Source organism: Sus scrofa, chromosome 9 (assembly GCF_054392235.1).
Source record: "Sus scrofa isolate SSC_HxYL_T2T_F1_AM1 chromosome 9, Sscrofa_HxYL_maternal_Yorkshire_Landrace_v2.0, whole genome shotgun sequence".
Lineage (NCBI taxonomy): Eukaryota > Metazoa > Chordata > Mammalia > Artiodactyla > Suidae > Sus > Sus scrofa.
The window spans coordinates 12,822,787-12,834,803 of NC_139391.1; the positions used below are offsets into that span (position 1 = coordinate 12,822,787).

Consider the following 12,017-nt stretch of genomic DNA (forward strand, 5'->3'; position numbering starts at 1 on the left):
AAAAAAAAAAAAAAAAAAAAAAACTTGAGTTCCTGTCATGGTTCAGTGGAAGTGAATCCAACTAGGAACCATGAGGTTGCGGGTTCAATCCCTGGCCTCGCTCAGTGGGTTAAGGATCCGGTGTTGCCATGAGCTATGGTGTAGGTTGCAGACACAGCTCGGATCTGGCATTGCTGTGGCTGTGGTGCAGGCCGGCAGCAACAGCTCCGATTAGACCCCCTTGCCTGGGAACCTCCATATGCCGTGGGTGCAGCCCTAAAAGGACAAAAAAACAAAATAAAATAAAGCTTAACAACTACCATATAACTCAGATGCTCAGATCCTTGGTATTTAGCCAGGAGAAGTAAAAACAAATGCCCAAAGACATGCAAATGAATGTTCATATCAGCTTTATTCAAAACAGCCAGAAACTGCCAACAACTCCAATGTCCACTAACAAGTGGGTGGTAGAGCCACACAATGGAATAGACCTTAGTGACCAAAGGAACACACACAACAACATGGACACAACTAAACAAACATTATGCTGCATGAAAGAAGCCGGGCCAAAAGCGTACATGCTGTATGATTTTATTCATAAAATGCAAGCGAATTTACAGTGCCAAGAGATAAGTACTTGCCTGGGGTGGAGGACAAAGGAAAGGACAGACCACAAAGAGACAAGCCCCCCAGGGGGCTGGGAGAAATGTTCTGTATCTTAACCACAGTAGTCCCTGCATGGGCAGAGACAACTGTCAAACTCACTGCATTTAGACAGATGCAGTTTATCATGTGTAAATTATCCCTTAAAGTTGATAAGGAAAAAAATTCACTTTGTTAGCCCTCCTGCCACTAGAATCAAGTTAGAAAGTTATTACTGCCCATCTCGTGGCCACAGAGAAGATAGAAAACTGAACGTAAGTAATATAAAAACCTTTTTATTTATTATTAGTCAGGTGTTTGGCAATGTGCTAGGTACTTCCTACCTAGTGCCTTATTTAATTCTAACACATCTGATGAGGTAGGCTCTATTATCTCTATTACAGATGAGGAAACAGGCTCAGAAGGAGCTCATCAAAAGCCACCCGGATGGTAAACGGTAGGTTTGGATTCCGTGATGGATTTGGAATCAAACCAGGTAGCTTGACTTCAAAGGACAATGCTGTTATTTCCTACAGCGCTTAGGGCATCCTCAGGAAGGCAAAGCCCCGAAGGCCCAGGGACAGGAAGAGTTCCTCGAGATTTTCTTCATGAGGACTGGCGAATCCTCTCAAGTCCTTCTCCAAGGAGCCTGGGAGGGTGGGAGGTGGGGTATGCCTCTGACTGTGCAGCCAAGGAGACTCCTCTAACTCGCTCCAGCATCTGCTGGTATTTTGTTAACTCTTGGCTCCTCCACACTCACCCACCCACTGGTTTCCCAGAGAAAAAAAGCCAAAATATCTTGGCTGAACAGGCGAATGGGTCACAGATGACAGAGGTAAAAAAAAAAAAAAAAAAAAAAAAAACCCAAGAAGTTCTGTAATATGCTTTTTTAAAGCAAAAACAAATCGCACAGTTCCTGGTTCTGCATTTTCCGTATTCTCTTTGTCTGTCTTGTGAAACATTCTGTTGTCTACATTTTCATTCATCATGATGGAAAAAGTGAAGCCAGTGGGTCATGCTGAACATTTAAATAAATTTACAGTCTTCCTATTTCAGACCAGCTGTAGCCCAGCTCCCCTGAAGCCAGGCCAACAGATCAAGGAGAAGGTGGCTTGAGCTGCAGAGAGTGGGCCACAGAGAGAAACAATAGGAAAGCCAGATCTGGATGGGTAGTTCAGGATAGGGATCAACTCTGAGCTCAGACAGCAAGGACCTGGGTCCGGGGCCTAAACTTGCACTCTAATTGTCTATGAGCCTTGGAAGATTAGACCAGTCATGTTTTTCAACTTAAACAAAGGCCCTCCGTTTATAACCAAAAATAATCTTCCCTCGAAACCCTTAAGACTCTCGTGCACTTCCTCTGAGAACTGCTCTGCTGCCTCCTACTCCCCCAGCAGCTAAGCTTTACTTTCTGAAATCTGTACTACAAAAGTAGGCAGCTTTTCATTGTATCAGTTCACACTACAATACCAACTTTTAAAAAAATTTTCATTATGTACAAACATACACTGAAATTACTATTTTTTCTTTCTTTCTCAGGCTAGGGGTCAAATCAGAGCTGCAGCCTCCAGCCTACACCACAACCACAGCAACACCAGATCCAAGCCGTGTCTGCGACCTACATCCTAGCTCACGGTAACACTGGATCCTTAACCCACTGAGTGAGGTCAGGGATTGAACCTGCATCCTCATGGATCCTAGTCGGGTTCGCTCCCACTGGGCCGCAGCGCAAACCCCTGAAATTCTGACGTAATCCTGAGTGTTCTATGGAGAGTCCGGGATTAAACGTCTGAGAATTAATGTCTATAGCAGTGTTTTGGGTTGTTCCGCATTTCCGTTCCCGGTTTAGCATGAACTGCAGTTTTACCAGAACTCCTTTGCTCCCTCTTCACACACATTAGGAATGTATTCACCACTGGGATGTGTACTTTTTTGATCATTTAATTAGTGCCTCCTCCTCCAAACTAGGCTCTGCCAAACGGTTTCTGGTAAGCAGCTTTGGACAGTAAAAATTCCCTAGACGTTCTGGACGGGGTGTGAGAGGAAGACACACAACCCAGCAGGGGAACTGAAACATTCTCCCTTGAGTCCACTTCTGTCCCAGGAGGATGGGGAGGAGGGGGGAGGGAAGTGGCAGAAGAAGCTTTTAGAGGAAACGGACTTGCAGGACTTTTGCTGCAAACAATCGGGTACTGTGTCCAGCTGTTGACTGAGGCAACTGGAACCAATGGAGAACAAGCCAGTCAGAGTTCTTGCTCCACAAACAAGAAGGTACTATACTTCTGCTTCACGTGTTAATAGCTTAGTCCCTCTATTCCAGTGGCCACCCCTGGGGCTCCATGCCAGTGTTGGAAGGAACCTTCGGTATCATTTAGGCACTGCTCCCCACCTCTTTTCAAAGAGGTGGAACATTTTATTTCTACAAACAAGATTTTGTGCAGAACTGTGATATATAAAAACAAACAAAAGCAGAACTGCTCTGAGGGGTAGGGGACACAGGTATAGAGTCTTGCCAGCTCAGCTGCCATCAACCCTTCCACCAGAACTCTTTTTAGAATGGGGGGGTCGGGGGGCGCGTAGCTTCCAGGCTGACTTGATGCTGACTTCTAGGGGCTTAGATCAGGTTCTTGGATTCTACCCCACTTCACCCCCATTATGAGCAGAACTGCTGCACAGACCTGTCATAAGGTCTGAGAGGCCTCAGAGGACAGAGCCAGGTAAAGCTTCGCAGCTGAGCAAGTCCAGGTCCTACTAGTCCAGCAAGTTGAAAGCATGTGATGAGCTGAAGAGAGGCAGACCAGATGTTCCTAACCCTTTTCAGGTCACTCGCCGAGACAGGTGCAGACCCCTGTCAATCCAATGAGCATTTCTCTCTTTATCCCTGTTAACAGAACTAACATTTGTTCAGAGAGTTCACCCACGGTCTCCAGGAGGGTAAGCCTCAGTTCCAGAGGTTGAGTTACAACTGGTCTAAAGCCGTTAGGCAAATCTTACTCCCCTTTGCCAGGATGGGTCCAAAGGTAGGTAACCTCATTCCGATTAAAATAAATAAATAAGCAGTCTTCTCAGTAGGTAAAGTGCTTGATTTTCTTGGTGACAATCTTGAGCTGCTGAAAGAACCCTGAAACTCTGCTAAATGAACATCAATGTCCTTGTGATTTAAGTCTCTGTTACTCAGATTTTCTGTTAACAGCAGCTAAAAGTTGTCCTGACTGATGGGCTGACCCACTTCAAAACGAGATTAAAACTATATGTCTGGGTCACTCTGCTGTAGAGCAGAAATTTGCACAGTATTGTAAATAAACTATATATTTTTTTAAAAAAACCTATGGTCCTATATCCTATAACCTTCATTATGTGGATATACACAGTGTTTTGCCTTTAATTTTAGGAGATTTGCAGAGTTTAGGTTAAGAATCTAGTGCTCCCTGGACCAGCAGCATCAGTATCACCTAGAAACTTGTGGTAAGTATAATTTCTTCACGTTTAGTTGAGACCTGCTAAATCAGGAACCCCTTCTGTGGGGCCCAGCAATCTGTGTTTCACCAAGTCCTCTAAGTGATCTGATTCATGCTTAACTTTGAGCACCACTGCTCGAAGTCCAGCATTATTCAATTTCTGTGATGACAGAAATGTTTATGTCTGCGCTGTTCAGTACGTACTACTAGACACATGTGTCTATTGAGCACTGAAAATGTGGCTAAGTGCAACTGAGAATTTTAAATTTTACTTAGTTTTAATTTATTTAAATTTAAATACCCACCTGTGGCCAGTGGCTACTGTATTGGACATTGCAGCTCTAGATAAACATAAGAGATTTTATGTATTCGAGTGGCTCCTAATACTAAGTCATAATATAAACCAGTGGTTTTCAAATTTCAGGATGCATCAGAATACTAGAGGGTTTGGTAAAAACCAAGCGTAGGCCCCAACCCCTAGACCTTCTGTCTCGGTAGGTCTGCTTGGGGCCTGAGAACCTGTACATCTAATAGGTTCCTATGTGATGCTGATGCAGGAAGAGCACTTTGAGAACCACTGACGGAATAAGCAAAACTTGCTTGTGCCTTCCTATAACCTGTATGAAAGCCACTTTTCTACAATTCCAACCAATGTTTTCCTTTGCGTTCCTCCCATTAACAAATAATAGAGTTCCCTGACAGCAGGAGCTGTCATCTTCCAGTTCTGCATGGTCCATAGTACACAATAGCTCAGAGCCCTGGATCTAGCAGGCGCTTGATGCTATGAAAGAATAAGCATCCCCCCAAAGGGGGAAACTTTTGGAAAGGTCTACCATGTTCCAAAGACCCTAATAATCTCCTTATAATCACCAGGTGGCAGGTTGTATGTTTCAAAAGAGAGGCACAGAAAGGTTAAGTGAGTTGCCTAAGGCACTGGGCTATATTCCTTATTTTTCTGTATTTTAAATATTATCTCATAAATTATTTAGGTCTAAGCATATCTGTAGAAGGGATATATATGTATGCAGAAACACTCAAAACTAAATTATTCAAGAGTCAAAAATGCTTTTGACACTATAATGGTGGTAGGCAAAAGGACTGGTAATCTAGACAGTGCTACACCTTCTCAAATAACACCACATAGAAAACCATCTATGCCAGAGACCTGGCCCAGCCAGCAATACGGCTTTCAAGCATTAATGGGAAAGGCAAGAATCAAGGACAAACACACAGGGGACTTTGCTGAAGGTCAAAAAAGCAACAATAAATACCATGCCCAGAAAAGCTTTTAAATCTGACCTTTTCCTCTGCTAAAGCCATTCGCCTTCCAGCATCTTCAATCTAATAGACTGAAGTGGGCTGAAATGGCCCTTAGGAGAAAACTGGGGCTGGTCTTCTCCTTAATGCTGCCTCTCCACCACTACTCTAGCAGCAGCAACATTACTGGTAATTACATCATTATGCTGTAATGGAACACATGCAGTGCAAGTGAAACAGCCCAGCAGCTCCCCAGTTGAGGAGAGGAGAAAAAAGGCTCCCACTTCACTCTTCAATTTCTATTAACCCTTCAGGTTCTGGCTTATTCTCAAAGGCAAACCACCCTTAGGACTTTTCACAATCTTAAAACAGAGACCTTGAAACTGGAGCTTAATTGAGGAGCAGGAGCAAAGCTCATGCACTCCTTTGATGGGAATCCTCCACTAGAAAAAGAATTAGGAGACTTGGGTACAGTTCTGGCTTTGCTAAGAACACCTTCTATGAGCTTGGGGAAATCATGTGCATATTTTAGGTGTCAGTTTCCTAAATAGTAAATGAATAAATAAATTTCCTAAATAGTAAAGCATCCAAGCAGAGGATCCCAAAATGTCCTGGTAGGCAACTTGGGATTGGACTGAATAATCACAAGAGTCCTCCAGCCCTAACATTCTATTATCTAAAAAGACTCCACAAACAGGAGAGTCAGCGAAAGAGTGAAATATGAAAGGCCCACTCTATTTAGTCTTCAAGCAGTTAATTAGGGGATGATTTCTGCCTCTACTCTGACCCATGCATCAGCGTCAGGTCACCTTCACCAACATCCACAGCAACTTTTCCAAAGACCAAGGTCAGAACCCATTGGTGAATCACAATGGCTCCCTAAAGAGAGAAAGGACTCCGTGGTACAAAGTATATTGGGACAGAACTTGGAGACTGAAGTTCTAGCTGCCACAGATTCCTTCTATGACCCCAAGCAGTTGCTTAACCTTGGCCAACTCATCTTTAAGACACAGTGGTGGAGGGAGGAGGGGTGAGAATTATACCCTTTTGGCTCAAGCTGTCTACAATTCTGATTATCTCTGTACAAATTTCAAATGCTCCTACTGGATACTGGGACATGCAGGATTGTGGGGGGCAGAGGTGGGCTGGCATCAACAACATGTTAAGAATGCCAAACCCTGCAAGACAGAGATGAGTTTTCTTAAGATATTCTACAGGTTTTCTTGTAGATACATCAAAAATATTATCTAACAGACCTCAAAGAAAGAATTAAAACATATAAAGCTACATATTAATTGCTGTCTATTTCAGAATCTTCTAGTACTCCAAAAGGAAGAATGTAAAAATGGGTTCTCTGCGATTGCTTTCTGGTCATGATACAGACCTTGGTTTCTAGCAGTAAGGTGATCTAAATATTCTGGATGTCCCTCCCAAAGAAAAAGATTTAAAAAGCTAAATAAATAGTCTGTAAATTAATTTTTAAAAATGCATCATGCTGAGCTGTCAAGAATACCTGACAGAACAAAAATTAAAGGAATCTGCACAGAACAAAAATGAAATGAAATGAAAAGCAGGTGGAAACAACCCAAATGTCCGTTAATAATGAAAGGATAAACAAAATGTGTCTTATATATACAATGGATTACTATTCAGCCTTAAAAAGGAAGAAAGTTCTGACACATGCTACATCATGGATGAACTCTGAAGACATTATACTAAGTGAAATAAACCAGACATAAAATCACAAATTCTCTGAGTCTACTTAAACGAGGTACACAGAATAGTCAAAATCACAGAGACCAAAAGTAGCATGGTAGTTGCCAGGGGCTAGGGGCAAGGGGGTGCTATGTTTAGTGGGTACAGAATTTCAGTGTGAGAAGATGAAATGTTCTAGAGATGGGTGGTGGTGATGGTTATCAACAATGTAAAGAACCTCACGTCACCGGATTGTATATTTAAAGGGGGCTTATGAGAGAGGATTAAGATAGTGGAATAGAAGGACTGGAGCTCAACTTCTCTCCTAAAAACAACAACATTCACAACTAAAAGCTGAGCAATCCCCACCCAAATGGACCTGAAACCTTAAAAAAGATACCCTACTCCAGAAGAAAAAGAGGAGGCCACATCAAGAGGCAGGAGGGGCGATTTCGTGATATAAACAACCCCATACCTCCTGGGTGGGAACCTCCACAGACTGGAAACTATTTGGTTTACAGAGACTCACCTACAGGAGTGAGAGTTCTGAGCCACACATCAAACTCTCGCATGTGGGGATCTGGCACTGGGAGAAAGAGCCCCAGAGCATCTGGCATTGAAGGCCAGTGGGGCTTGTGCGCAGGAGCTCCACGGGACTGGAGGAAATGGAGACCCCATTCTTAAAAGGCGCACACAGACTTTCACGTGCACTGGGTCCCAGGGCAAAGCAAAGTCTCCACGGGAATCTGGGTCAAACCTGACCGCAGTTCTTGGAGGACATCCTGGGAAAACAGGGGTGAACGTGGCTTTTTGTGAGGGAAGGACACTGAAGGCAAAACTCTCGGGAATATTCAGCAGCTGCCTTTCTCCAGAGGTGGCCATTTTGGAAAAATCTGGCCCCACCTGTCAGTCAGCTGCTGAGAAGCCCCAGGGCAAACAACAACCCAGGTGGGATCACAGCCCCACCCCTCAGTAAACAGGCTACCTAAAGACCCCTCAGGCACACAGCTGCCTCTAATCCCATCCAGAGACTAAGCCCCACCCACCAGAGGGATTAGAATCAGCTCTACCTACCAGAGGGCAGGCATCAACCCCTCCCATCAGGAAGCCTACAGCAAGCCCCCATGCTGACTTCAGCCACAAGGCAGAAACCAGAAGTAAGAGAGGCTACAACTCTATCATCTGTAAAAAGGTCACCACACCAAAAACCTATAAAAATGAAAAGACAGAGAACTATAACTCAGATGAAGGAGAAAGGAAAAACCCCAGAAAAAACAACTAAGTGATGAGGAGATTGTTAGCCTCCAGGAAAAAGACTTTAGATTGTTGATGCTGAAGATGATGTAAGATATTGAGAATAAACTGGAGGCAAAGATAGATAACTTACAGGAAACACTGACCAATGAGATACAAGATATAAAACTTAAACAAGAAGAGATGCAAAATACAATAACTGAAATAAAAAATTCACTAGAAGCAACCAACAGCAGAATACAGGAGGCGGAAGAACGAATAAGCGAAATGGAGGACAGATTAGTGGAAATTATGGATGTGGAACAGAAAAGAGAAAAAAGACTGAAAACAAATGAAGAGAGTCTCAGAGAACTCTGGGACAACATCAAAAACACCAACATCCGTATTATAGGGGTGCCAGAAGGAGAAGAGAGAGAGAAGGGGACAGAAAAAATATTCCAAGAGATAATAGCCGAAAACTTCCCTAACATGGGGAAGGAATCACTCACTCAAATCCAGGAAGCACAATGAGTACCATATAAAATAAACCCAAGGAGGAACACCCCGAGACACATATTAATCAAACTGACCAAAATTAAAGACAAAGAGAAAATCTTGAAAGCAGTTAGGGAAAAGAAACAAGTAACACACAAGGGAACCCCAATAAGGTGATTGGCAGATTTTTCAGCAGAAACTCTGCAGGCCAGAAGCAAGTGGTATGATATACTTAACGTGATGAAAGGAAAAAACCTCCAACCAAGATTACTTTACCCAGCAAGGTTCTCATTCAGATGTGAAGGAGAAATCAAAACCTTCACAGATAAGCAAAAGCTGAGAGAATTCAGCAAAAACCAGCCTTACAACAAATACTAAAGGAATTTCTCTAGGCAGAAAAGAAAAGACAGCAACAGGAAACAAAAATTCCACAAATGACAAGGCTCACCAGTAAAGGTATATATACAGTAAAGATATGAAATCATCCATGCACGATTATACCACCAAAATCAGAAATCATGAGAAGAGGTGGGTACAAATGCAGGACACTGGAGATGAACTTGCAATTAAGGGAACAACAACTTAAAACAATCTCATATACATATAGACTCTTATATCAAAACTTCAGAATAACTGCAAACCAAAAACCTACAATTGATAAACAAGGAATCTCTGAAGAAGAAATACATCTCATAGTAAATAAGTGCATAATCCACCATGAAGGGGGTCATTTGACATCATCCTTGGAATGCTGAAGTCTTCTTAGAACTGATTCTGATTTCCTCTCCATCAAAGAATTTATGATAATTATAATTAAATAATGCCACTGTACAATTAAATAATACCATTCTACAATTGTATTATTAATAACCATTTCTCTCCATGGTACAATGTAAAGTCTATAATGTCTTGTTTATCACATCACCTAGAATGGTATAATGCCTATATTGAAGAATCAGTAAGATGTAACAAATTGTGAGGACATATTTACACTGTTTTTTAACCAATTTATGCATTTTATATTTTACTTATTTTCAGGGGGTGTATTATTTTTGTTATTCTTACCAGTTAAGTTATTCTTTTTATTATGCTATATAAAATATTTAATGGTATATAAGGCTTTCTTCTTTATAAATTTTAGTTGCATAATATACACAATTTTAATATAATGCTAACTTTTAAAGAAAAATTGAAATGTAATAGATAATACTAAATAGTAAAGATGAAAGCCATACAAAATGGGATAAAGTATAGAATAAATTTCCTATTTGTCTCAGCATATTTTCCATTCCACTTCTCCAGAGGGAGTCGCTTAATATGTTTCTTAAGATCCATGATATAATAATCTGTGTGAATGTAACTGTGTTTAAGTATATGTATTTTATTTTGTAAAAAAAAAAAAATTTAAAGAACAGGCATTCTTCCTAAACTATGCAAACCAATCACTAGATATTACTGAACATGAAAAGAAAATTGTATACAGTGATGAATATATTTGCTTTGGAATTAGTTAACTAGCTAGTTACCTACAATTATAAAAGAGCTATGAAGATACAGCTGAAGGGTAAGATTTAAAATGTTCTTTAATTACTGTATGATAGATCGTTTCTTACCACTATGCACTCAGAATTGTCAATTCAAACTGTTTCCAATTTGAATTCTACCAAGTTTTCTTAATTAGTTTCTAACAAGATTTGCTTCATTAATGGAGTTCTTATTATTGTTGTAATTAAAAATAATTATGGAATATGTGCACACTCCTCAAATAAAAAAATAAAAAATAAAGGGGGCTTACATGGTTTAATTTATGTTGTATGTATCTTATCACAGTAAATGAAAACAAAAATCTTGGAAAGGAAGAGAACACTAAAGCCAGCTTTTGCCCTGTGGGCTATGTGACAAACACTACTGACCACTGCAGTGACCATTTGGGAAATTGGCAACAGAAGATAAAGCCTAGGGTCCAGCTTAGGTAGGACAGTCTTGTATGAAATACCTATATAAACTTGGGATACCAATGGACTATACTGTACCCTCAGTACAGAGATGAACCATATTCAAATCTGTAGCACTGAAAGGGACCACAAAGAAATTGTCCTGTTTTACCCAGTAGAGAAGGAGAAATGCCTCTTCTAAGAATCCACAATCAAAAGCCAATAGCTGGATGACACTGCTAAGTGGACTGCTTTTAGATCTTTGCTAGAGCCAGCTTTTAGTTGTGGGTGTCTTAAGCCAACAAATATGCTGTCATTCCATCCAGTAATCACAGGAAACAAATACAGAAGGTAAAGATATTCCTTTAGGCCAACCAAAGTAAAATGTAGGTGTTAGGTCAGTTTTCCCTAAGCAGATTTAGAAATTTAAACTCAGTAAAACTACCAATTTTTTTAACTAGGAAAGGGTAACTGTAAGGTTCATATGGAAAAATAGAATAGTAATAAGGGGAGATGTAGGCAATCATATGATAAAAATATACCATAAAGTCTCATTAATTAAAACAAAGTGTGTTGTCCTACACACACACACACACACACACACATGATTGGAATTTAATACATTGTAAATCCACAAATGGGTATTAATGCATAAAGTACTTAGGTTATGATAAAAGTGGCATCTCAAAGTTTAGGAAAGATATTTGAAATGGCATTTGAGATTTAAATGCATTGTGACAAACCCAAATCTGTCCCAAGTACATAGTTCAGGATAAATTCCAAAATGATCAGAGATTTACATGTGACAGAAAATGAAACTATGAAAGTAATAGAAAAATGCAGTATATTTCTGTTATAACTTTCTATTACAATGATGTCTAGAAGCCATAAAAAAACACAAGATCGTTAGAGTACACAAAAATCTATAAATCCTGCATAGTAACATAAATAAATACTTAAGCATGCAAACACACACACACACACACGGGAAAAGCAAGAAAAAAAAAAGTTAAACTGGGTTAGAAGTAATAAATACTGCATCAAGGTTTGCAATTCCTATTATAAAAGGCCAACCTCTTAAATAAAGAGCTCCTACAAATCAATAAGATGATAAGCCCCATATGTACCCATAGAAAATTAGCAAAGCATATGAACAGATTGTTTACAACAAAGGAAATAAAAATTATTTTTAAACATGTGGAAAGATAATGGGGATGATGTACAAAAGGAATGCAAATTAAAACTACACTGGAGTTCCCTAGTGGCTCAGAAGGTTAGGGATCCAGTGTTGTCAATGCTGAGGCTCAAGTTGCTGCAATGGCTT

General features: G+C 40.5%; 1 protein-coding gene across 4 annotated transcripts in view; it reads right to left on the reverse strand.

Moving 5' to 3' along the window:
• GAB2 (GRB2 associated binding protein 2) overlaps positions 1-12,017 on the reverse strand; it is a 188,299-nt gene that overhangs the window by 128,016 nt on the left and 48,266 nt on the right. Inside the window, exon 1 of one of the 4 annotated variants that reach the window (XR_014814765.1) lies at positions 5,379-5,501. The exons of 2 other annotated variants lie outside the window; for them this stretch is intronic. Coding sequence is in view for 1 of the 2 variants with exons in the window: in XM_084975435.1 (XP_084831561.1) it covers positions 5,379-5,399 (21 nt within the window). In the remaining variant the exon portion in view is untranslated. Of the gene's footprint in view, positions 1-5,378; positions 5,502-12,017 lie in introns of those variants that run through there. One more of the 4 variants, XM_084975435.1, reaches the window with a different exon arrangement.